General features: G+C 35.3%; 3 protein-coding genes and 5 non-coding genes across 12 annotated transcripts; 4 read left to right on the top strand and 4 right to left on the bottom strand.

Moving 5' to 3' along the window:
* Positions 1-117: 117 nt before the first annotated feature.
* On the top strand, positions 118-10592 carry fox-1 (Sex determination protein fox-1; the record flags this gene model as incomplete). Of its 3 annotated transcripts, NM_001330894.3 has the most annotated exons (8): positions 118-198; positions 5563-5725; positions 7217-7305; positions 8529-8724; positions 9084-9220; positions 9276-9420; positions 9466-9810; positions 9859-9992. In NM_001330894.3, the coding sequence occupies 8 exons, from the start codon at positions 118-120 to the stop codon at positions 9990-9992; spliced, it is 1290 nt and encodes a 429-aa protein (NP_001317857.1). The 3 variants fall into 3 exon arrangements, with proteins under 3 accessions (NP_001317857.1, NP_001317738.1, NP_001317861.1); NM_001330895.6 differs by lacking the exon at positions 118-198 and having other exon boundaries at positions 9859-10592; NM_001330896.3 differs by lacking the exons at positions 118-198; positions 5563-5725 and having other exon boundaries at positions 7240-7305.
* T07D1.10 lies at positions 7348-7486 on the bottom strand. Its single transcript, NR_070504.1, has one exon. It is a non-coding gene; the product is annotated as an Unclassified non-coding RNA T07D1.10 (non-coding RNA).
* Positions 8383-8515, bottom strand: T07D1.8. Its single transcript, NR_070503.1, has one exon. It is a non-coding gene; the product is annotated as an Unclassified non-coding RNA T07D1.8 (non-coding RNA).
* Positions 8822-8963, bottom strand: T07D1.9. Its single transcript, NR_070502.1, has one exon. It is a non-coding gene; the product is annotated as an Unclassified non-coding RNA T07D1.9 (non-coding RNA).
* Positions 10593-12662: 2070 nt separating the features above from the next.
* On the top strand, positions 12663-13097 carry nssp-76 (Activin_recp domain-containing protein; the record flags this gene model as incomplete). Its single annotated transcript, NM_076044.3, has 1 exon — positions 12663-13097. One exon carries the CDS (start codon positions 12663-12665, stop codon positions 13095-13097), a length of 435 nt encoding a protein of 144 aa, NP_508445.1.
* A 4012-nt stretch (positions 13098-17109) lies between these two features.
* gid-2 (RING-Gid-type domain-containing protein) lies at positions 17110-26208 on the top strand (the record flags this gene model as incomplete). Of its 3 annotated transcripts, NM_076043.7 has the most annotated exons (6): positions 17110-17154; positions 20871-21334; positions 22288-22471; positions 24287-24509; positions 24563-24820; positions 25834-26208. In NM_076043.7, the coding sequence occupies 6 exons, from the start codon at positions 17118-17120 to the stop codon at positions 25964-25966; spliced, it is 1299 nt and encodes a 432-aa protein (NP_508444.1). The 3 variants fall into 3 exon arrangements, with proteins under 3 accessions (NP_508444.1, NP_001382745.1, NP_001382746.1); NM_001395783.1 differs by lacking the exon at positions 17110-17154 and having other exon boundaries at positions 20882-21334; positions 25834-25966; NM_001395784.1 differs by lacking the exons at positions 17110-17154; positions 20871-21334; positions 22288-22471 and having other exon boundaries at positions 24403-24509; positions 25834-25966.
* Positions 20713-20809, top strand: mir-82. Its single transcript, NR_001271.2, has one exon. It is a non-coding gene; the product is annotated as a pre-microRNA mir-82 (primary transcript).
* On the bottom strand, positions 24888-24995 carry mir-81. Its single transcript, NR_001270.2, has one exon. It is a non-coding gene; the product is annotated as a pre-microRNA mir-81 (primary transcript).
* Positions 26209-27069: the final 861 nt, after the last annotated feature.

The raw sequence follows: 27069 nt of genomic DNA, 5'->3' as shown, positions 1-27069 counted from the left end.
AGTCATTCCTAGCCGTCCACGCTCGCCACCACTTCCCCGTCGCCCTGTTTTCCACAAAATTATTTTTCTAGTCTTTCCTTCTACTACTCTGGATACTGTAGCGCCTCTTGCTGAAACATGGCTGAACTAATCGAAGAGGTGAGCACTGCTACTCACGCTTCTCTCAATGCATGTGACCCGATTGTAGTGAATTCTGAGGTATGTTTTTTAATACTAATTTTTGTCTTGAAATTGGTCATGACTGAACGTTTCGAAAAGTTGGAAAAAACCATTGGGGCCTAAGGGTGCGCGGCAATTGCCGACCGGCAATTCTACAAAATATGACAGTTGGGCATGAGCTTTTGCATTTAAATTTAAGGATGTAATCTGGGAATAAGTATGAGTTCACTTGAAGCAACCGAAAAAACACACAAAAATCGACACATTTTCCGGAAATTTTCAGCAGAAATTTTCAATATTCAGACGATTTTTGAAAAATTCTCCACAGATATTTTCAAAAAAAAAAAAACCAAATATTTTTCTATATTATATCATCAAATTTTAATGAAAAATGTCGAGCCAACTGTCTCATTTCGTAGAATTTATTGCCGTGAACTTCTAATTGAGACTTTTTTTGCAAATCTAACTTCAACTTCAGTTTGTTGGTCGGAATGTGCACTTTTTAAGTGAGTTAGCTGCGTGTGAACCGAAAGACTATTCTAATCCAGTTTGCTTCCTTTTTTCCTCTTATTTTGTTTTGGGCTCTTCTTCAGTAAAGGCTCCATAGCATAGCTTTTTTTAATTTCGCAATTCTTCTCGTTTTGCCCATTTTGTCTTGCCAAAACAATAATGCGACTTTCCGACACAAAATTGTGTGAGAAATCTCGTCATTTTACCGCATCTCGACCTTCTCCTAAATGTTTTCGCAGCTGCTTGTGAGCCATCAAGAAAGGCAGAAGCTGGCAAACGGGAAGAGACGAAGGCTCACCCTTACTCAACGATAATTAGATGAGTACATGGATGTGAGATGGCTTCTTCCTTTTATTTGTGCTAGAAAGAAGACCGAAACATTGAAACACTCGCGCAGCACCGAACATTCAGGATTGCGAGCGGATATGTGCTGTGCGAATTGAAATAAGCGGAAAGTAGTGCAGTAATGAGAAATAGTGACCTCAACTACCTCAACTAGTCAACCATAGAAACGAGAATATCACGCAATTTACGCGGCAATTATACTACTGGATAGTTGAGGGGAGATGTCAAAAGGGGCATGACAACCAAAGTCAGCGTCAACTAGTGTTTTCGTTTCGACAGTTTCTATCTGTTTTGTGTGAATCGCGGAAAACTTTCCAACATGGAGTCTAAATTGATTTGTTATACCAAATTTGCGTACTGTTGATGGAAATTCGGAGAACTGGTTGTGTTTTTCAATATTTCCCGGTAGTCAAGTTTTGAAGTTTTTTAATTGAACATATATCATTGTGCCAAGTTTGGCAGATTTGTTCGGCAAATATTAGTATTTTCGGCACTCATTAAACATTTTGTCCAAAAATAAAAGTTTTGATCAGATATTTTATGAAAAAAAAAACATAGCATAGTGTTTTTATATGTTTTATTTAAAAAAAAATCGACACGTGCATTAGGCACACAATAAACGAAAATTATTTGTTTTCCATTAATTTTGACACTTTTTGAGCTCAAAAAAACATTTCAATTTACCGAGTTTGAGAACCACGGAAAAGGTGCCTAATTTGCCGAATTTCTCGAGTTCGGCAAATATTCAAACAAAAAAAATTTGCCGAACTTGTCGAGCTCGGCAAATCTCAAAGTTTGCCGCACACATTTGACACAATCCCTGAATGTGTTTCAAATTTTGTAAGGATATTTCTCAAAAATACAAAGTCTGTGACACAGAAAAGTGACCAAAATCGGGAAGTTTAGCTAAAATTGGGTTATTTTTTTTCGAAAATTTGCACCGCCTACATTTTAGAAAAAAAATTGAGCAGTTTCATAACATGTACGTTTAAAATGCCACGAGCTTGCGATTTTGCTTATATCTATCCCATTATGAAATTTATCGATGTTTTGTAAAGAAATTCGAAATATATATATAATGAAGCAGATTAAATCCAATCCCCTTTTCGTTCTGCCTCAACAATAGGTTATTCTCATATATTTCTATAATCAGAAGGAAAACAAATGGAGAATAATGTGGCACAGAGGAAAAAACAAGCAACCCAGGTTGACATCCAGCTTGGCTTGAATAATCTGGAACCTTTGGTCCCTCTATTGTTTCCTGCTCAATGTGTGTTTCTTTTTTTTCCTTGTTGTCGTTCAATGTACAAGGAATATTTACTTACGTTCATCATGTTTTGAGAACAAAATTGTTTTGCTTTGTTGTTTCTTTCTATCCAACCAAAACTTTTTGATTTTTTGGCCGCCATAGTTTTTGTATACAGTGTTGGCTAAAAAGGTACTCCTGATTGCAACTCTGAAACTGGAAAAATTTATTGCTCGTCACTATGTTTTTTTTTGTTTTTAAAGCGGCCGACATCTCGTAAGCCATTTCAACTCTTATATCTTATTTTTCTGACTGATTAAACAAAACGAAAAGTATTGTAAAGATAAATTTACTATCACAAACTTTCCATTAAAAATGTGGGTTTTGAGTTATCATCAAAAATGGATTCACGAAATGTCGGCGGCTTTATTTTTCGCCATGATTTTTGTGTAAAACTCAAACACCTAAAACAAGTAAACATAGTCATGGGAAATATTTTGATCATTTTTCAACAACTTTTATAGTTTCCGAGTTTTACTACTGTGAAAATTCAGCAGAACTACCAAACAACTATTTTTGGCCAGCACTATGAGTTGCAATATGATGACAGAAATTGTATACAGTTTTGATATTAGATACTTTATTATTATTATTATTCACAACATCCAAACCTGGTGCCCTTATCGACCCGTCTGCCACTAATAATTCCCAAGTCCCCCAGCGTTCTACATCCACTGCTCGCTATATTGCGTGCACACAGTCTCTCTCGTCTTCTGAAATAGACGAGCCATTGTCGTCTTCCTATTCGCCCTCTTGGGGGATGACCTGTTCGGTCATGCAGCAGATCGCGTCTCCCCTCATCTCTGTGTGTTGTTTCCAATTGCGCTCTCATCGTTCATCGATTTGGTGCAAAGACATCTGTGCATTGCGCGATACGTACCACATGTTCTCATCCACGCTGTTCACTTGCATATATCTACATCTATTTTTTTAATAGTTCCCTCTTCGTTTCACATTCCCACTTTCCGCTTTTTGTCTAGATTTTTCTCTTATTTTTTATTTTCAAAATCTGGTTCCACTTTTGTCGTGCCATTCTTCACTAGCCACCCAACTGATTTCGCGCCGTTCGTTACCCATCTCTCATCTGGTCACCACCCGCTGCGTCGGTTTCATGTAAATGCGCTCAAAACATCATCGATGAAAATGAATTGGAAACAAAATAGCTTCTCACACCCTAAGTCACTATGTTTTCCAACAACTGTTCACTTTTGCTGTGAATTTCGAAGATGCGTCACCTGAGAGAAAGGGCAACTGCTTTTCAAATCGTGGTGTCGTTTTCTGTCTGGAGTTTTGATGAGTCCTATCAATAAGCTTCATGATTTATGACAGTAGAAACCTTTTCCGGCTCCGTTCCTGGTTCGATTTTCAGTGGCCCCGTGCTCTAGATTATTTTTAGATGGTTATCTACCTTACGTAGTTGCACAGTCCATTCCTCATTTCAATATCTCCTCTCTCAAATTAAAATTTCATAATTCTAATATGTTCGAGAAAATATTAAAGTTTTGTTGAAATATTAATACAATTTTTCCAGTTCACCTCCTTTGAACTTTTCCTACTGCATCACCAACCACCCCGCACCACTACGGCTACATTTTGTTCTCCCCAGATATTGACCGTCTAGTCAAAAAAAAGTGTTCTCAATTTTGAAAGTTATTGTTTTTTTTTCGAAAAAATTTTATTTTGTATTTCTTTTCCAGCATCAAAATCTGTAAGCCTTCCGATCCTACAGTTATCTCCCCCACTGTTTTTACGTTTCCTTCTCAGGGGCTATCGTCTCCCTATTTGACATCCCTGTCATCGAGTGTTTATATTAATAGAGGTGCAGCTAAAACAAAAAAAAAGGGGGGGGGGGCAACAAAAACCTAGTGACGCACAACTTGTAAAGGTCAGTTCGACTGTGTTGGGTAGTAAACTGTGCGCAGTAGTCTCTCTCTCTTGATCCATATGGTCGAAACGCAAACTCATCCCTCTTATCGACCGCCGCGAATGTCTCCGCAAGTTAAGGTGAGCCCATCAATTGAAATATAATTCAAATTTCCGATTTGCGTTAGGCTGAGCACATGAACATGACGTTATGAATTACTGCTGATTGAGTATGACAGATATAACTATTTCAAGGCAAAAATGCTTCTTTTTTTTAAGACTAAATTAAGAATAATCGATATTAATATTATCTTTCAAGGAGAAGTAACACTTTTAAACTGCTCAAATTGTGCTCAAAAAAACTAATTTCGTAAATTTTATGACTTGTCAATAATTGGAAAAAAATGGCCTAACTTAATTATTCGAACCAAGTTTTGAGAAAATCTGTATATCCACGAGTATAACGGCAAAAACAAAACAAAAAAAATCTCATTTCGTCTAACTCTACCGCCTCACCGCACCAGATATGTGCTCCTCTGCCTCTTTGTCAGTGTCGAGCCTTCCAACATAACGAACCTATCAAATTCAATCATCTATCTCCCCACATATTCTCGCGCGCTGCCTGAATTGCGCCATGGCAGCTGCTCCCCCAAAACATCGCCTCAGTGTCTTCCGCTTCGCCCAGTCGCCGCCGTCGTCGTCGTCACACCGCCATTCTCTCGCAAACCACCCCACCAATATTCCACGATTCAACTCTCCAAAATTCGGGTGTTGCCAAAATTAGAGAATGTTGGCAAAGAAGACAATCAGTTTGTGTTATTCGTCGCCTTCTAATAATATTTCCAACCCATTTTCACCGCTCTTTTGCGACCAACGACGGCGTCTCCAATTGAGGGTAACTTACTTTTTTTTTTATTGGAAAGTTGGAAAGTATCGCGCGTGGTAAAACTAGAGGAAAAATAAGAGGAAAATCTGCAAGGTCAGACTATTTATGACCAACTTTTTTTTGTCTTTCTGAGATGAAAAAAAAACACGGTGTCATTTTCTAATGGCACTACACTTGACACAACATTGAACGTTGTCATGTGCAAGCGAACACATTTGAAAGCTGGTAGCGGCATATGGTGAATTGAATTGGTTAATAGATTTGTTGATGTTATGACCACAATAATTGCTCAAGAATTGTAGTCGTCTCCTCCGTTCTCTATCTCTCTTCCTCTGGCCTACCGGCGCCCCTTCACGTACTGGAAAAAAACATACATAGATTTTTGGTCCCGTCTTTCTTTACCGCTACTCTTTTTTTTTAAATAACGGTCAAATATTACCATATTACACCTATTACGCATAATTCGGCTATTTAACCATTTTTTTAATTTCAGGCTCTGCCCATGCAAGCCCTGTACCAACTGTCTGCCACAGGGGCTCAACAACAGAATCAACAAATTCCGATTGGATTGAGCAACTCATTGCTCTATCAGCAATTGGCGGCACATCAGCAAATTGCTGCTCAACAGCATCAGCAACAGCTCGCTGTCTCTGCAGGTAAGAATTTTCGATTTGAAGTTTATTTAAAAAACTTTTTGGAAGCTAGTAAATGTTGTAACCACTAGATTAACTTTTTATCACTCTTGGATACCCTGGTAATGTAATAAGTATCATTCTCGCATTTTTTTTTGTGCTCCGGAAGTGTATACTCCGGATATAAAGGCAAATGATATTTCCGAAATGCTAGTTTTTGCTAAAGATACTAATGACTTTTCCCAATTTAGCAAGCTTATGAAAAATTATTGAGCCAGTTTAATACTATGATTTCCCGCAATAATTTTGAAATACTCTAGAAAATCAACTGAAATCGGCTCTAAACTTTGGACGCAAATAGAAGTTCTAGATATCCGCCGGAAAATAATTTTCTTATATTCGAGAAGAACATAAAATCAGCTATCCAATGACACTACATTCATTCTATAACACCACTCAATAGGTTACACATTCCCTAGTAAGATTATGAGTTGAGTAATTGTGCTAATCATCTTGCTCCCCCCCCCCCCCAAAAATAGGCAAAAGTGTAGGGTTACGATCTTCTGACCACTACTACCAGTACGACCGCTAATTCGAAATGGTCTTTGCAAGTAAAGTACCGTCATTTCATTGAGGACCTGACCTGCATAATCCCAATCCACCTCGTGCCGCGTCGTTCGCACCCTTTCTGCCTCCGCTGTACTTCACTGTAATTGTCTCATATTCTATATACTCTACTCGTCGATGATTTCGTTACGTTTCACTTCGTTTCGGGGGGGGGGGGGGGGGGAACTATCTACCAGTTAATTTGAATAGTTGCCATCCAGTCTTTCGATCTTTTTTCACTGTTCTCAATGTTAGCATTATTTGTTCGTTTGCTTGCTCCTCTCATCAGCGTCTTACAACACTCCATTTTTTTTCCAAATACTTATTTCCCCCTGCCGCGATGTTTGTTCAACTTGTGTGTGTGTGGGTCACCACCGTTCTCTTCAGTACTATTAGCCAAAAACTTTCTAAGAATAGGATGAAGGGACTTTTATATTCAAGATGGGTAGCAAATAACAATAGAAGCGGATCAATGGGACATGTGAGAACAAGAAAACCCATTCCGAAATGTTGCCACTACTCGGCAAGCACACCAGAAACAAATGATTACTTGATGAAACGACGGGGATAGAAGGGGGGCTCTTAATGAGCAAGAAGATATAAGACACATTTGACAAATTTCGAAAAAGTAGTCTTACCCATTTTTCCAACTCTATCCTTTCCCAACCGTAGCCGCGAATAACATGGTAACCGGGTGCTTATCAATATGAGATCTGTGTCGCGCGTAACACTAGTTTTAGATCTGACATAGATACGTTATGTTAGAAGAAATGTGAAAGGAAACTTGCCGTTCACTCCTTCTATCTCACTCAACCTGCATGTTTTCGTCTTTAACTGGAAGTATTGGCAGTTTCAGTACCTTCAGATTATGAACTTTTTTTTTTCAAAAAGTTATCAAAAAATTTTCAGCTCATCAAACACAAAACAATATAATGCTTGCTACCAGCGCTCCATCATTGATTAATCATATGGAGAACTCGACGGACGGTAAAGTCAAGGTACGTTCCAATTAAACCTCTTAACTTCAATTTTCTGTCATGCTCTCACCCCTCACTCGTTCACATTTCGTGTGAGCTATATGAATGAATTCGTAGCTGGGACCAAGGCACCGGAATAACCCTCTCAAATCTCTTGATTGTCCGGCTAGAAACATGTCGCTTTTGGTTATGAGACTTTATTTTTTTGGTATTGTATGATGATTATATATGTGAATAGAAAGGTTTGAAAAAGTAGCCATTTTTCTCTATCTATCAGTTTACCTAACCCCTCGTTACTCTCTAACGCGTTTCAGAGAGTGGTAATTAGTTTTTTTTTTTCGTGTTTCGGTTTTCTGAACACTATGACATGTTTCTACCGGATTTCATATTAAGCTTAAAGGTGGAATAACGGTTCGGACGAACTTGAACCTATATACCCAAAATGGGCTCAAAAGAACAAAATTTGAAATGAAACTTTTCAAAAAATTTTCAAAAAATCTTCAAAAATTTTTTTTGTCGGTTTAAAATTTCGAAAAAAATTATACCGATTTCAGCTAAGATCTCGAAGTTTGCCCACTTTTCTGTGTGGCAGAGGTCCGAAATGACTTTTTTTTTGAATTATCATCCTTTCTTGCATTTTTTGTAGTTTATCTCATATAATTTCGTTGAGGTACATTTAAAGCCGATAGGTAACCAAAAATTATTGAAATTAGTTAACTATCGGCTTTAAATGTACCTTAAAAATGTACCAAAATATGCAATAAAGGAGGAAAATTCAAAAAAAGTTAATTTCGTACCGCAGCCGCATAGAAAAGAAGCAAAATTTGAGATTTTAGCTAAAATCAGTGTTTTTTGTTTTCGAAATTTTGAACCGCCATAAAGAATTTTTGAAAAGTTTTTGAAAAGTTTCATTACAAAATTCATTTATTTCAGCCCATTTTGGGTCTGAACGTTCAAAATCGTCCTCCTTTAAATAGTTTCACTTCGAAAAATTATACGTGTTCAACTTTCCCCTAGCTGCTTTCTATTTTCGGATTTTCATTTTTTTTACACGTCATCACAAAAACATTTTTAAACTAATTAATCTAAACACGGTGAGAGGTGGTGTGTTGCATCTCAGAGCAGAGATGTGCACGGTTGTGAACTTGGCATGCTCTGGAATTGAAAGAGCGGCGATTCCCCAAAAAAAGAAAACCATTTTCTTAAGGCGCATGATCTGTGAATGAGCGCTTTTTGTTTTACAGGACGATCCGAACAGTGATTACGATTTGCAACTCTCGATTCAGCAACAATTGGCGGCGGCAGCGCAAGCTGCTCAGATGGGACAAACGCAGATTGGTCCACAAATTGTGGGACAACAAGGGCAGCCGGTAGTCGCCACAACGGCCGGTTCGACGAATGGCTCGGCGGCCGTCACACAGCCCGATCCCAGCACTAGCTGTAAGCCTTGCCCTCCTTTTCTCTTCCCGATATATACAAAATCGCAACTTTCTTGAGTTTTATTCGTGCTGTTCTCTTTTACATCTTTTATATTCAACGTCTTGAATTTGCATGGAAAAACGGTTTCTTTCTGAACTGTGACAAAGATTAAAACAGTGATTAACACGCAAATTGGCATTATTTGTATCATCTTTATTTTTCTCTTGTCATCAAAGTTAATTCACACGTAACCAAGGTAGTGCAAACGGTGTAGAGTTTTTTTGCTTGCCACTGAATGATTCAAAAAAAGAAAGATGATAAAGTCGGCCTAGACGGAATCTAACATCACAAAAATTCAACCAAATTATAATTTTTTTCAGCCGGACCCGATGGACCAAAAAGACTTCACGTATCGAATATCCCATTCAGATTCAGAGACCCAGACCTCAAAACGATGTTTGAGAAATTTGGTGTGGTTTCCGACGTAGAAATTATTTTCAATGAGCGAGGATCAAAGGTGAGTACAATAACACTAGAAAGGAACTGAGCTCATATAAACATTTATATTTCAGGGGTTTGGATTTGTGACAATGGAGAGACCGCAGGATGCTGAGAGAGCTAGACAAGAGCTTCATGGATCAATGATTGAAGGACGGAAAATTGAAGTCAACTGCGCTACAGCTCGTGTTCACTCGAAGAAAGTTAAACCAACTGGAGGTAAACTAGTCAATAACCATTGCCAAACAAAATTTATTTATTTAGGAATCCTGGACCAAATGAACCCACTGATGGCCCAATCAGCTCTTGCCGCACAGGCTCAGATGAACAGAGCCCTATTGCTCCGTAGTCCATTGGTAGCACAATCTCTTCTTGGTCGCGGAGCCGCTTTAATCCCCGGAATGCAACAGCCCGCGTTCCAATTGCAAGCGGCTTTGGCTGGCAATCCGCTGGCACAACTTCAAGGTCAACCTTTGCTGTTCAACGCTGCAGCCCTTCAAACGAACGCACTCCAACAGTCGGCGTTTGGAATGGATCCGGCCGCCGTTCAAGCTGCTCTGCTTGCCAATGAGCAAGCTCGGTTTCAACTCGCTGCTGCCGCTGCTCAAGGTAACGAGTACATTATGTACCATCAAGCCAAACAACAAGAATTACCAGGACGGATCCCATCATCTGGAAATGCCTCGGCGTTTGGCGAACAATACCTTAGCAACGCGTTGGCCACCGCCTCACTCCCCTCATATCAAATGAACCCGGCGCTTAGAACGTTAAATCGATTTACTCCGTATTGAGTGGCCCCCCGTTTTGGTAAACGATATTCAATTCCTGACCTCACTTTTTTTTGACTCAGAAACAACTTTCTTTGTTGTAAATCCTCTCTGAAAAAACTTTTCTCAATGTAGTTGTAGTTGTACCCCTTTATGATTCGATACATATGTATTTTCGATTGTATCACATTTCACAGCAACGCGATAACTCCTATTCTTCCCCCCGTTTTATGCTAGTCTCCGGAGTTTTATCAACAATACGGCGTAATTTTTTGTTTGAATATGAGAAGTTTTTATTTCTTTTACACCTTTATCCCATCACACATTTTTTCACATTTTTCAATAATAATTTTCAGCTTTAATTGTAAGTTTCCATAATTTTAATCAACATTTTTCTTTCATGTTGAATTTAAACGCATCTCCACCAATTTTTGTGTTTGCATCCGGATTGATTTTCAAAAAAAAAAAAACGTTTTTCCGCATCTTTTTTTTCATGTCTATTTATCCTTGTCTTTTTCCCACACAACACCCACCGTTCATTTGCTTTCCAGTACTCCTTTGTGTTTCTTACTTCTTCTTCTTTTTTTTCCACGTCTCTTGGTGTACATGAATCTTTTCCTTAAATGTGGTGTGAAGCTGCTTGGTTCCCAAAAACAAAACAAGGTTCAGAAACACGTGAATGATTGGGTTTTTGTTGTGCAGACTGTGAAACGAAGAAGCACAATAATGTGGCATTGTGGTGAATGAGCAAGAATGCTTTGCTTTACAGGAAAAACAATCCGGTGTTTTTACTATTTCAATTTTAGAATGATTTCTTAACATGTTTTGAAAGAGCATCATTTTTTGCAAAATGCAACGGGCTGTCTAACGGGCATGATATAAGTAAACTTGGTTTGCAAAACTCATTTGAACTAATTTTAAAATGCATTTAATTTTCACCGGGATAACTTACAAATAAATGAATTTTAAAAAAGTACAGAAATGTTAAACATTCAATTTACAAAGGCATATATATACGCGTAAATAAAAACATAATACACCGAAACAAACAAAATGGGTTATATATGTAAGTTTGGTTTATTTGAACATTTTTAAAAATGCGGTTTCGTGTTCTGATTTTTTTTGCGATTTATTTTAACTACGATAGGTTTTTGATTTGAGAACCAGAAAAAACATGAATAAAAAATACCCAATATTTTATGAAAATAAGTTGTTTTCTTCAAAGCAACTGGGTTGAAAAAATGTAAATCTTTGCAAAATTAAACGATTGAAATTTCATCTTGATGGTGGTTTTTTGTTCAATTCTGTTTTACAGGGTCATATTAAAACGTTTATAGAAGGAATTTACAAACTAATTTCAAGCTATTATTTTGAGTTCTACTGTCACACAGTTAAATTCAAATTTTAAAGAGAAGTAAGCCGAATAATTTAGTTAATTCGAAAAAAATAAGGCTATGGAAAAGTTTCAAAAAGATGTCAAATAGTGTTGGTAAGTTGCCAGTTGCCAAAAAAGTGCCAACAACTGGCAATTTCGGCAACCTGCCAATTTCAAACACTATTTTAGGCAAGTTTTGCAATTTCACACAAGAATAAATCATATTTTCCGACCAAACAAACATTTACTTTTATGTTATTAATTCTTAGATTTTAATTAGTTTTAGTTTCAAAAAAATTGATTACCATTCTGAAACAAGCAGTTCTGTGTAGCTGCTGGGCTAGGTCCCTGATTTTGATATTTTGCGTAGTTGTTGGCAGTTTTTCATAATTTCCCTTAATAATCTTATTAAGAGTAGATCATATTACAGTTTGAACATATTTTGAAAATGTATTGCAATGAACAATTATCGTAATAAAGCTTCAAAAAAGGTTTTTATAATTTTTTTATGGCAGTTAAAAATGATCTAAAATATAGCATAGTTTAAGCTGAAATCTCAAATTTTCGCCACTTTTTCGGGTAGCAGTGATCCAAACGTTGACTTTTTTGAATAATCATCCTCTATTGCATATTTTGGTAGTTTATCTCATAAAATTTTGTTGATTAAGGTACATTTAAAGCGGATAAGTAACTAATGTCGATCCTTTTTAGTTACCTATCAGTTTCAAGTAGCCTTGATCAACAAAAAACACTAGATAAACCACCAAAATATGCATTGAAATGCAAACAAGAAAAAATTAACCTCGGACCTCTGCGACATGGAAGAGTGGTCAAAATTGGAGTTTTTAGCTGAAATTAGGCCTTTTTTAACTTTAAACTGTCATGAAAAATGTGCGGACATTTTTTAAAATTTCCAATACAAAATTCATTCAATTTCAGCACAATGTTTACTGCTCTTTCAGAAAAATAATTTTAAATTAATAACAAGACTAATTAACTTAAAATTTGTTATAGCATAAGATTTAACAGAAAACGGAATAGAGAAATTTCATTTTCATGAACTTTTGAACCAAACATTATTTTTGTCACAGTTCTGAGATCTCCGGTCACACTTTTCCATTCTCCCCCAAGCTTTTTTCGATGCTCAGAAGCTCCCTAAAAATAGCGTGAAATGGCGACATTCTTCTGATATATCATGCTTTTCTGTTTTTATCTCCGCCCATTTTGGGGTTGTACATTCTCGTGCCTTTGCGACATATAGTGCCCGGACTAACATATTCATGAAGCCCCACATTTCACTTCTAGTCAAAGAAGCATCCATGCCGCACTGCCGACGTGTCCTTGTTTTGCTCGTTTTATTCGCTGCTATTTCCAATTTCGGTACGAATGCTTTGAAGTGTCGACTGTACCATCGAATTTGGGAAGATGGTCACTTACTAAGAATCAATCCAGACATTTGCCACACTTCTTCGCAATATTGTGTGAGGGCAACATATTCGGACCCAGATGAAAGAAAGAAGAATGGATACTCGATGGGATGCGATAAAGTGGATTGCCAAGGAATCGACGATCCAACTTACACTGGATGGCAACAAAAGAAGACTGGAGAATATTGCCGGAAAAGCAGAGATTACGGTAAGAAAGGTGAAATCTGCTGCTGTGCTGATGACATGTGCAACTCGGTTCGACAAACTTCCCTAGCTCTTTTCACCTCTATTCTTATTATTTTCCCAGTATTATTGAACATTAATTGATATGCCACATAGAAATCAAACCACTCAAACTTCCCTTTACATGGTGCTTTCTTCTTCAAACAAGTTTTTCTTTTTAATTTTACATCGCTAAATTTAATAGCATGCAAATATTGTTTTTGTCATTTTTGTTGTAACGGGTTATCATTTCATTTTCAAAAATTGTTTTTAATAAATCACTTTGTAGTATTCAAGATGTCCTTTCAAATATTTTAGAATTGTTCTAATAGAGAAATTTGGAAATGTTTGCTAACAGCTATTTAATTGTTTAACTTGAGCACCAGTTAACAAAAGCATTTCTTCATTTAATCCAATTATATTTTTATAATAAAATTACTTGTATGTTACTATAAAATGGAGTTTTAAGTACAATTTTTAGATGTAATATTGCTTTAAGTTTTTTGTGGTAGACGCAATATCTATCAACAAATATATAAGCTGATTTCAAGAAAACTGCCGCAAGGCAGGGTTTAGTTGGAAACATTTAGAGTTGGAGGCAAATATTCCGAAGCTAATTCTCAATTGGCCGGTTTCAATTGCATTACAAAAATTTAATATGTAGATTTGTTCAACAGAATTTGTTCTGTGATTTCTAAACTGTAAAACTCAATCTGACAATGAATATTCGCAGTTTTATTTTCCAAAGCCACAGAGACACCTTGAAAACGTTGTATTGAAATTTTGACGTGAATTCCATAGTTTTATCAGATTTAAAAAAGAAAACCACATACTTTCGGTACATATTGAACAAAAAAGTTACATCTACACTCAATTAGTTTCGCTGAACTATTTTTTATCTAATATAATGTTCTTATTGCGCAAACCACATAGCAGGCCTTTACCGGAAAACAGTATATAGCAGTAGATCTATTCTACTACATGAATTCATGATTATATATTTTTTATTTATAATTATCTAACATCTAATATGAAATAACAACATATGTTTTTGAATATTCACATGAATAATATTCGAGTTTCAGGACCAAACTAATTGCAATTTTAGTTTTCGACTCTTTATATCGTTGATTAGACATGCAAAAAATTCTTTGTACCCTTATACTTTCAATACGATATCCATTGTTAAAAATTCATTCCAAAAGGAGTACACATTTTTGGGTAACACGTTTGCTTTAGTTTGAAACCCCAACCGTCATTTGTTTGTTGTTTGAAGGTTTGAGTAGTTATTAGAAGCCTAATGGTCGCACGTGTCATTCCTGTAATTATTGCAGTACATTCATAATTGTTCAGAAAACTGAGACACAGAAAATTGTAAATTGGCCGCAATAACATTTCCTCTACTGCCATGCACTTTTTAAAGACTCATTGTTTCGAAAATAGAACATTTAAATTCAAGAAAACAACTTGTTGCGTGCCAGAAAACCTATTCGAAATTCGCGAATTCTCATTTACAATTCATGCGGCCGTTTAGAGATGAGAGCTCATATATCTATTGTCTTTCCCAAGCAAACAGGCTGTATACAACAGGGAAGTTTTGATCTTTTGTCACCGACTGACAAACGATGTCATTTTTGGCATCTTCGCTTGTCATACATTTTTAAACGGTGACAGACAATTTCTCAGTAACCATAAACTTTTGCAAATTTTGAAAGATGTCTTATATCGACGTCATCTAGATGACTGACACGTCATTTTTGTGTAACAAGAAAAGGTCCATGAAAAGCTATAATGAGTGTGATCTGATGTGAAAATGATGCGACGATTGACACGAGTTGACGCATTTCTTTTTGAGCAATGACCTGAAACTAGACTATAATGAGCAGGCTCATGTTAACTTTTTCCATGATGAAAATTTACAAAAAATTCTGGAAATCACCTGAAAAAGGACATTCTGGAGGGTTACAAAAATGTAAGATCTTTTGGCAATCAATACTGACACAATAAACTTGAGAGAAAATATTATACATAGTTTTTCATATTTTTTCAGATTGCTTTTGAATTTTTCTGAATCTGTTGAGATCCCCAAAGAAAGCTATATTCAAAAATCACCTGAACCTGAAAAAACTTTCAGAACTTTTTTTAAAAAGCTGAAGCAAACTAATAAAAATCACTGGCTGGAAAACAGATAATCAGCCTTATTAGTAAAACTAAGTGCATAACGCATTTAAGTGAACGTAGTAGTGTTTGTCAAATTATTGGAAATTACAACATCAGAATAAATGCATTTTTATTTTGCCAAACCGAAAAATACTATAAAAATGTTAGATTGAACATGTAAAACTGCTTTAACATAGCGTAACAATAATGTTTTGTTGCTGAAAAAGTAATAGTTCATTAAAAAATGTTGCTGTAGATGGAAGCCATGAATTACATGAGTCATCATGAACATTCCATTCATAACAATTCAAAAATATATAATGAACATTGAAAAAGTTTGAAAACAAAGTTTTTGAAAATTTTCAGTTATGGTAATTTGTCAAGATTTTCAAAAAATTTAGACTCTTAGAAAAAAATTTTTTGAGCAAGAATTGATGCTTCAGAATATAAATAAAAAACTCACAAAAGTTTCAAAACACATAGTTACTAGTTTTGTTAAAAAATGTTCTACGCGGTTGTTTTAATAACAAGGGTCTGAAAAAAAGAACAATGCGCCGGCAAACATCATTAATGCCATATGCTAATCTGGGTCATCAGAATTAGGGCAACCCATGCATTGTTGCAAGGATGTTGGTATGAGAGGAAAAATTGTATCCTATTCTTCCGGGGTGTTCACGTGTGTATGCTTTCTCTTTGCTCTCAAAATTTTGTGTTTCTTTGCGTTTTGCAAGCATATGCTATTTCGTGGATATTTGTGAACTTTGAATTTTATTAAATTTTCATGTTTTGTATAATACAAATAAATATTAACTTGTTGTATTGTTTCTTTGTTTGTTGAATTTTTTTTTAATTTTTAAGTTTTTTAACAACAAGAAATTAAACAATATCGACAAAGTTTCAAAGATCTTGAAAATTGATACAAATTTGTTGACAATTTTTTCAAGTGCAGACGATTGCGAAATGTATTGATGATCAAATAACGTACACCTGCAAAATGGAGAATAAGTGGCTGATAACGCTGTTTGAACCGATAACTATGTGCACAGCTGATTCTTCACTTGATGGAATTGCTGAAAATGTGCTGTCTTTTTGCTTTTTCCATTTTTTTTTTAATTTTTCAATTTTTTTTTCGTATAATAAATTTAGGCACTAAAGCCCTATAAAGATTTAAAAAAATAAAAAAATAAATGTCAAGCAAAATTAAAAATTAGCCCTCTGGATCTTGTATTTTTTTCAATTAGAATTCTACAAAAATGTATAATTTTTAATAAACTCGGTGAATAACAAATATATGTTTTTAATTTAAAATTTTCATGATGTTTATAACCTGAACCCCCCCCCCCCTTTCCACCTTACACTTTTCACTTCCCGTCCGTCGATCCTCTTCCCGTATGTATACTCTCGTGACCCGCGCCGTGAAAATCAATAGCCACCCAGACAGAGAAGAATGTAGTGTTTTGGTGTATACTTTATTATTCCGTGGCGTATCATAATCCTTTGACTACAGGAATTGAAGTTTTATGCAACAGCAGCAGAAAATTGTGCAATTCGTTCATTTCCTAGAGTAGCCTCTGGGTCCGTAGCTTCTTCCCTTCTCTTTCCCAGTGCTGCGCAGTTATCGATTCTCCCTTTGCCTCCCTTCTCTCAAGACATATTACTGCAGTGAATAGCCACAATATTTCTCCTCAAGACTTTCACATTTGCTTTCAATTTTTTTTTTCAATTTCCCTACTGAAAATTAGATGAACATTTCCAGAAGACCTGAAATCAAGCATATTTTTGCTCGACCCGCTTAACAATATGAATTGGAGGTTTCCAGTTTTATAACAACGGCTCGTCTAAACACAAAACAATATTCTACAGGTATAACAAAAAAAAAAGAACAATATCATGCGTCGACAATACGTTTTTCAGGAAAACAATACTTTTATATATACACACATTTAATATTGTAACGGAGTAAAGATGAAACGGTTGCGATTTGATGACGAGCAAGGAAGTAGTAAGTTGATTTAAAATAAATAACGAACGTAATAAAATAACCTGGTAAAGTGCAAAAATAAAATAGAAAAGTATGGAAATACAACATAAAATACGTCGACTTGCAAATTGTGTATAGAAACAATAATTTGAAAACAAGTTTTAATACAATTTAGTACAATGGGTTTTGTCCCCCGAAGAAATTATTGTAGTTGTTTGAATTGAATCGTAGGTTTTTTCAATACTTTGAAACTTAAAGCAGATGTTATTCTATTACCCTTGATTTAGTAAACAGCACGGGTGTTTTTAATTTGAAAAATAGTTTTTGAAAAACACTGGAATTATGTAGAAAAATTAAATTTGTTAGATCTGCGATTTAAACTAAATACTTATTTATATGTTTTATCCATTTTAGTAATTTTAATCTGAAAGAGTTTATTATAACTTTCAAATATTTTAACAATTAAAAAAAATACCATGAATAATTGGAAGATTCCTATGACACCAAAATAACCAAATATCATAGTAAAAAATCCAAAAAAATTTGTAGGGCTTCGAATATGAGCGTGTCAAAGTGGCAAAAACTTAGTAATTGCCACTTTTTGACAGCCAAAGTTTTACTATGAAATTTGGCCATTTTGGTTCCATATAAGTGGTTTTTAACAAATTTCTAACTGGCACTACTCACCTTTAATAAAAGAGAAGAATCCTTTTTTTAGTATATTTACTGTTCATTTCCAGGAACTATCAGTTATGTTATGTTTTGGCTATATGTCTGGAACTTTCAAATTATTGTGTATACATTTTGAAATGGTGATTACAAAATTTGTCCAAACTTAATAGGTTTTGCAATTAACCTAAGTTTAGACGTAAAATTTATTTTAACGTTTTACTTACAATTTTTTTTTCTAAGACTGTATAAACTTATAAACTGTATAACTTATAAAGAATTATTGCCGTTTTGGTTACGATTTTTTTCCAATTATTGACAGTTTCCATAAAATTGAAAATGGTGAAATATTAATTTTCAAAATATTTTTTTTCCAATTTTACCTCAAACGATCCGTATCCAATCTGATTTTCTTACATTTTTACAGCCCTCATTCCTCGTTCCTCCGCAATAATTTTTCATAGTGTCCTTGTGTTTTTACTAGAGCATTCAGATTTCCGCCCCATAGATTTCGAAAAATATCTCAGCGCCTTGTTCTTTTGAGAACTACTAAGGCAAACATGAATCATAAAGTTTTTTTGTTGATAGTTATATTGATGTGACCATTGATGTGAGATTTTCTACAAAAAAAACCAAATCATTTTATTATTCATATTACTGTTCTCGTACCTTTATTTGAATTGCTTGTTTCTGAGCATATAAGGACATATTCTCAACAACGTAGCCCGATTCGTTTGATCAGCTAAAGTACCCACACTTCAAATACTAATATAATAGAAACACATATGAAATCTTTGAAGGTCCCAAAAACATTTCAACATACGGTCACTTATTCTGTTTAGATTTTAGATGTGTTTTTCTCCATTTCAATCAAGCCAATTTATATGCATTTGTTGATGATATTCATAACAGTAATGTGAACGGAGTTAGTTTATATTTCATTTAGCATATTGATTTCGTACGTAAACAAATCGGTCGTCAATATTGGCATAAACAATCAAATATGAAAAGTAAAGGGGCACATCTGGAAACCGAAAAAAACAGGAATAACAGGACGAGACAATGAGAAAGTGTTGAATTTTTTAAGGTACAAACAGTAAGGAAATTAAAAACCATTTTTCAGAAAAATTTTGAAAAATTTTATATATAGAGTCAAAAAGCGGTTTTCAAAATTAATTTTCATCACTTAAAAAATTATTTTTCTTCCAGTTTTATGTAATATTTTTTAAGGCTTTCAATTTAAGATATCAATTTTATTTTCTGTTGCAACAATTTCACAGAAAAAAACTATTTTTGTAACAAAAAACTTTTGGCTTCTGCACAGTCGAAGACTGCTTTACAAATGTTTTTCAATGACTAACAGCACATGCGAAACTTGTACAGTTTTTGCTTTCAAAATTCTCAAAACAACTGCATGTACATGTACTAGCATAGAAAAAAATTATGTTCTTGGAAAAAATTGATAAAATTTTCTAAAAATATGACAGTTTTTTTTTAATATTTGGTGCTTGTACACCCCACATTTGTAAAAGAAATTAAATCAAAAGTCTTAGAATTCCAAAATAAAATTGAAATTCTTATAAAAATGTTTTTACCTAAATATTCAACATAAGGCTTAAAATCTTTTTTTTATCAGTAAAAATTTCTTACCGTAAAATTCCTAAAACAAAGTGAAACTTATTATTTTTCTCAGTCATTTTTTTTTGAATCAGTGAATTATCAAATTGACGGTAGAGTGGCGCCAGTGTGGAAATGGTTAGAACCCACTCCGGGTGTTCCAAATTGGCCAAATATTATAATATAACTTTTCAAAAAAATTTTTGAAAATTTTTTATTTACTGTCAAAAGATGACAATTACTCACAATCAGTTTTTGCCACTCATAATTTTAGAAATTGACCAAGAAAAAAATTTTGAACACGCCACATTGCTTTGAATTTCCTCAAAAGCTCATGTTTTTCAAAAACTTCGCAATTTGCCAATACTTTGACCCTAGGTTATGAAAATTCTGAAACTTTTTGGAGTGTTGTATTATGATATTTAGTCGTTTTGAATCAAAATTCCCACTTGCGCTTCTCCACCTTCAACTTTTTTATTACAGTACAAATCTGTTATCTGTGTTTTTTTAGGTATAATGAATGTGATTAAATTAAATTTTTTAAGTTAAAAATGTAGTCAAAGTTTATTGTTTTTCAACAAACGCCCATGACATAAAATTTCGATTTAAATTGTTTCCAGCGTTTTCTGTTAATTTATCAGAGCTAATCAACCATATCACTGTACTAAAATAAATACCCGATCACATCATTGAGATTTCAAAATAATAAATTAAAGATGAAGTTTCGTCAGCTCCTAATGGGTTAAAAAATCGAGTACCAATGTAAATCTTTCAAAAAAAAATTTTTTTAGGTCAAAATTTTTGAAGTTTTTCATTTTGGTATTATGTCATTTTAGCGAAAATTGCTCCGTTTTACAATACGAAAAAATATTCAATAATGCTCATTTGTCTCTAATACTTTTTGTCACTGTTTGTTGTAATCCACTCCGTTCCGATTTCCTACCTATTCAGTGAGGGGGTTTTGCAAGGGAAGCTTGTGTCATTCAAAACTTGTTCTATTGAACTTTGGTTCTTTTTTTGCTTGCAAGCAATCCTGGAGAAACTGAGAGTTTATGGTATAGCGAGAGAAGCAGGATGTGCGAGAGAAAGAGAGAGAGAGAGAGAAAGCGGTGTTGGAATCAGTGCGTTTGTTTGGAGGATGAAAAGAGGAGGCGGACTGTATGGCCCCGCCCATCCCCTCCCCTCTCGCCTCCGTCTTTCTCCCGGCAAGTAGTGCTCGATTCATTCCGTATCTCACCTTCCATGGTGAACAGTCGTCCTCCCTATCATTCTCTCTACTACTAGTGAACTCATGAAATAGGTTCTTTTAGCAACCGGTTTTCTCTGTGATCTACAGAATGACAGCTAATCGTCTGAGATCATCGTGAAAGCCAGTTGTTTTTATGAACTCTTATCAAGAAAATTCAAGAAAATTCAAAAGAAAAAGTAAGTTCCAATTTTCCAATTTTCAGGCTGGCTCTCTATGAGACGAATGTTCAATTGTAGACAAGAGGAGAAGGTCAACGCAATTCGGGCTTGCGCGGGAGAAATTAGATTCAACGCATGCGAATATCTCATTAATTGGTCGAAAAATCTAGAAATGGTGGAAAATTCGTTGATCAACATGCGCACTAAACTGTTCCTCAACTATAATCTCGAGGAAGTTTCTATAACAGGCCAGATATTGATGGAAACGGCGGCGGAGCGGGCAGCAAAAGTGGCGAAAGAAGCAGCATCCCATCACAAACTGATGCATTTGCATATATCAAAAATGGGAAGGCTTATTGACAAACAGGTGGACCGGCATTTCATTACTCCATTTAGGGGAACTTTCGATTTGAATGACTCCAAGTTGAGCAGACAACTCACGATAGCGATGATTTACGACTTTTCAATGTGTAATGGGCTAACCGATACAGGAGTTGCGCTGAAAAAGGTGAAATCTAGAGAATTTGAAAAAATTGGAAGTGGTCAGGGAGAGAGAAAAACAGAGCAAAACCAGACATTTTTTAAAAACGAATTTCGCCTAAATGAACGAGTTTTGTAAAAAGACTTCTCAAAAAAAAATTAAAAACGGCAGTTTTTAGGAAACTTTTTTTTTAAAGGTAGGCTAACTTTAGTCATATTTGGCCAACTATCAGCTTTAACTGTATTTTTATTAACAAAACTTTTAAAAATAAACCACAAAATATGCAATAAGAGACGATAAAAAGTCATTACCCAGATCCCCTTTTGAAACCGCTATAAAAAGTTGAACAATTTGAAACTATACGTTTAAAATATCCAGAACAGAAAAAAAATGTTTTTTCAGAAAACAAATTCAGATAAATCATTCAACTTAGCAATATGCTAGTTTTCTTATTCCAAACTATTCGGAACTGCTCTTTGTGCTTTGAGCAAATAGCTCTTACGAAAAATACGCTTTGTGTGTGTGTGATTGTGACACATCAGCGGGCAAAAACTGAGCAAACAAAACACACTACTTTTAAAATCAATTTATCGCGTACTGTTGCCAAATGTAATAATCAGTTTTTCAACTGAAGCACACCAATGTGACACACCACAACCACAAGAGATGTCATTTACATTGTCGACATTTGCCCCCCCCCCCCCCCTGTCCCATACTTGATAGTAATTGGAGAACACCCCCCGCTCACCTGAACGGCTTAACCTCAGTCATGGGGCAAACAAGTATGATGTGTGGCGGCACAGTTCTTTATATGACAAAAGACAAGGACAGTTAGACTGTCAATAGAATGTGATGTGTAAAAGAAGCGGAAAGTCCGTTTATAATCCTTTAATTGGGTCTTGTTCAGAATGCGACACCTTGATATGGATATGGTTGTTGTGTCGATATGACTGGATCCTATTCAATTTCCATAATTTCAGATGTCTGATGTGGATGAGAAGTATTCCATCACAGAGCCGGACACACTTCAACAAATTGTTAGTGATTTACGAGAAGGAGATATTGAATCATCTTTGGACTACCTGGAAGCTGCTCAGCCAGAAGAAGACGGGAACATCAGAACATACCTCCACACCCAATTGATCACTGATAATATCGAACTAGGTGGGTTACGGGGGGCTATCTCCAATATTTATGACCTTGCGACTTGGCTATCCGAAAAGCGATTAGTTACGCAATTGAGATCTTAAGTCCAACAGGTCACCAAAAAAAACGACTTGGGAAATTTCTGCTTTCACATACAAAGACAAAAAAATGTATAGAAAACCATCAATTAAAAAATCAATGGGAAACTATTAAAACCTACTCCTATGATGCGAATATGATCAAACAATATAATGAAGCTTTTCGAAACTTTTTGGAAACTTTTTTATTTACTGTCAAAAATTAACAACATTTTTTTAATTTGGAAAATTTCCCAAAACTTTGACTGGAAATATTTGAAAATCTAAAAATTTTTGGAGTGTTTTAGTATGAAATTCGGTCGTTTTGGATTTCTATAAGAGTAGTTACCTGCGTTACTGTAGTTTTAAAGGTGTCCTACGGTAATTGTACCTTTAAAGATGTCCCAAATGAACCCACAATATCATAAATAAACTTTTCGAAAAATGTTAGAAATTTCTTATTTCAAGTCAAAAAGTGGTCCAAAAGCGCAAAAATTTTTTGAAAGTTTTATAATTTTTATTGTTCATTTTAGAGCCCTAGGAATGGTTTTAAATTACTGCTATATATATTTCAAGCATGATCAGAATGGTATATTGTTTCTGCATCTACGCACACAAAGTAATAATAAAAACAATATCCTGCAAATGTTCCATTGTGGTTTCCGTACTAATTCCCCCACCGTTGGTTTAAAACAAGCCAGTCATCTCTCGTTTCCATTCGATTTGCATCTCACTATCGATGTGTTTGACTGCCCGAATTCTCTATCTCTCTTCTGACGAAACGGTGTCTCGTCAAGGTGTTCTCTATCTTTTCCCTCTCCTCATTCACTTTTTTTGCGTTTTGCAATGAGGGGCCTTGTGTTGCTGTTGCTACTGTAAGAGATTGGCGAGAGTGTGCTGAACGGAGGAAAGTCGGGAGGAGAGGAAGAGGACGAGGTGTGCTGGACGACGCGCGCGCGCGCTCGCGTATGTGTGCGGTGCTAGAGGCTTGTGCAGTTGCGCCCGCTTCTCCTATCCCTACACTCTCAAATCATCATTGAATGGGTTTGACCAAAAGCTTCATCGGAGGGACACTTAAGCTTTCTAAAAGTCATACAGTTCGGGTTTAATCGTTTGAAATGTTAATATGAAAAAAAAATTGGGACGTTGCTTTAAAACATGCCTTTGGGCCCACAATCACCAAATATAATATACGAAAAATTCAAAAATATTTGTTTCTAAATTTTTAGTGATTTTTTGAAAATCGAAAAAAAATCACAGTTTTCACCACTTTTTGGAAGTCGCCGCTCAATAAAAAATTTCTTTTGAATTTTTTGTCTACTTATGCACGTGGTGCCAGGCAGTCGCATTACGGTTTGATCTACAAAAATGCGGGAATTTTTCGCCCAAAAAATGTGACGTCAGCACGTTCTTAACCATGCAAAATCAGTTGAGAAGTCTGCGTCTCTTCTCTCTTCTCCCGCATTTTTTGTAGATCTACGTAGATCAAACCGAAATGGGACACTCTGACACCACGTGCTTATGTTCCAAATATTGTAGGGATCCGAATATGCGACAGTGCTATAGTTTTCTCAATAAGTGGCAACAAGTCACTAATTTTTATAAAATTAATTTTCACTTTTTGACTTGCAATAAAAATTTTTCAAAAATTTTTTTAAAGTTTTGTCATGATACTTTGTCATTTTAGCCACATATTAGTGGTTTTGAGCAATTTCCCCACTGGCGCTACTCCTCCTTCAAAAATTTCTGCTTTTAGGCTCGAATAACTATGACAAAGCCGTGAAAGATCTGAGAAGATTCAAGTCACCATTCGTCGACGACAGGCAAAAGTTCAAGCACTTGGTCGGAGCACTTCTTGTCGGAAAACCATCGATGATTGATATAAGATACAAGTATCTTTTCGACTTCACAAATCGTGAAATTCTAACGTTGAAAATGGCGTCTTTCTTCATACCCTACGAAGCCCCGTTAAAAAATTTGTGGGTTTCTTTTGCAGGCACTCAAAATTTTAACGTAATTTTCTGATGTTCAGAATGCGATTTGGCATGCATGCAATGATCCAACTCGGTGATCTATTTCCCGTCGGTTTTGCTCCTGCAGCAATCGATGATAATGAACTTCCGATTGAAATCGGCTTCCACGCAACACATTCCTCGTTTACCTGTCCGATTCTGAAAGAGCAGTGTGACGCGGAAAATCCTCCAATGCGGTTGATTTGTGGCCATGTCATATCTAAAGATGCAATCAATCGTTTGACAACAAGCATTCGTCAGCAAAGAAATAGTTCGAGGTATTCATTATTTTCAAAATCTAATCTTTCAAATAAAAATTTTCAAATCTTACTTTCGAGTATTTCGCAAAAGCCCGTAGACCAACAACTAGCTTTCACGATGATCTCAGAAAAGCATTTTTGGATTGCTCTCAGATCACGGTGAAAACCGACTGTTGGGCACGATGGCACTGATTTTATGCATTGAATAGAAGAAGTAGTAGTAGGGATAGGTGGTGGTTGCAGTTGGCCGACACGACACTGACTGAGACTGCTTTACGTCGACCCTAGCGAGACCTCAGCGGTGGGCGGAGCTGGCGTCCTGTGCCCCTCCCCTTTGCCCCACAGAAAATACACACAAAGTAGAGAACGGCGCTCACACTAAGCAAACCTCGATTAGTTGGTTCAAGATCCTAGATAATTTTAAAGTAGTCGAATTGGATTAGCTTTTAGGCAAGGGACGTCTTAAAATACGAGTAACGGTTATGGGTATTTTAAAGGTATATGCTCAAAATGTGCTCAAATGAACGAATTTTGTAATGGAACTTCTCAAACATTTTTCAAAAAAATTTTATAGCGGTTCAAAATTTCGAAAGAAATAATGGTCTAATTTTAGCCAACTTTTATAATTTTGGCCACTTTTCAGTGTCGCTGCAATCCGAAGATGGTTTATTTGAATTATCATATTTTATTAGACATTTTGGTAATTTATTTCACATTATTTCGTTGGTTAAGGTACATTTAAAGCCGAACGGTGAACAAAAATGGCAAAAACTTATCAACTATCGGCTTTCAACGAACCAACGAAAAATGTAAGCCAAACGACCAAAGTATTCAATGAAAAATTATAACCTAAAAAAATCAACTCAGGACCGCTGCGACACAGTAAAGTGACCAAAATTTGAGATTCAAGCTAAAATTAGGTTTTTGTTCATTTGAGCACATTTTGGGTCTATACGTTCAAAATTCCAGGAGCATAAGATCTTCAAAACAATTAACTAGATAAGAGCTAATAATTCGTACAAATGTTTCAGACTCTCAAAATTCAAATGCCCGTATTGCCCACGCGAGCAATTACTGGAAAACACCAGGCAAGTGGATTTTCTGAAGTGGTGTGAATCTGATTACACTGATGAGGAAGTTCAACTATTCCAGTTTTTTAACTAATTTCAGAATTTAAAAATTTTTAAATTTATTTTTTTTCTATCGTTGTATAGCTATAGAATACGCCTCCAGACCTCCAAATACTTGTGATTAGAAATGCCTTTTTTTGAAATCAATACCCGTAAAAACTCTATGTTTTAATTGTAAATACAAATACTCATATAAGTTAACCTTTTTGCCATATTGGCGCACTTTTTTTGCTTTTCATATTTACACTTTGCAAAAATGAAACTGTTCAGGTGAATGACACACAACAGATTAATACACAAACCACAGCTTTGAATTGCATTAATTTGCATCACGCCCGTCCGGTGAAACATTTTTCTTTTCTTCTGCAAATACGAGAGAGTGGACATATACCATACCGGTCATATAATTTAATGAGACCATTTGGGATTAAGGGCAGGAAGTGGCTCACCTGGAATGTGTGCACACTGTTGTTCGAGTGGCCCTGGAGACAGGTTATATATGTATATTAATTAACTAGCATCGAGGGCCATTGAGTTCATAAAAGGTTTATTTGAATTTGTGTTCAACTTGCTCAAACAGAAACATTGTAAAACCCTACACCGCAAGTTTGTTTTTGAAACTGTGTAGAATTTATCTTGGGCTAAAGTTATTAAATATCAATCTTTTCAAAATATTCTTAAAAAATTATTATTGACAGCCAAAAAATGACAATTAATTTGCCACTTTTTGAGAAAGTAATAGTAATATCGCAAGTTCAACTCCCTACAGTGTTTGAATGTTATTATTTGAAACGTCAACCAGAACCCTCAAAGGAGACAATTTTTTTGATCGACGACTTCCAAAAAAGTGGAAAACTGGCTCAAGTCTGAGAATATTTTGAAGGTACAGTTCACTATTCCTATGGTGCCAAAATAACAAGTTAACATAGTAAAATTATTTATAAAAAATGGATTGTTTTAAATTTATAGTCAAGAAGTGAATATTACTCAGTTTTTGTCATTCATAATTTTTAGAGTCGACCAGAAAATTTTTTCTCCTACGGTTGCTACACTTTAATTTTGTTTTAATTATTTTTGTTTTTTTTTTTTTGGTCGTTTTGAAAAATTTTATTCAGACTAAATTCCTACCGGAACTAC

Source organism: Caenorhabditis elegans, chromosome X (assembly GCF_000002985.6).
Source record: "Caenorhabditis elegans chromosome X".
Classification (NCBI taxonomy): Eukaryota; Metazoa; Nematoda; class Chromadorea; order Rhabditida; family Rhabditidae; genus Caenorhabditis; species Caenorhabditis elegans.
Note: the sequence above shows the minus strand (reverse complement) of the source record. Positions and strands in the feature narration are given on the sequence as shown.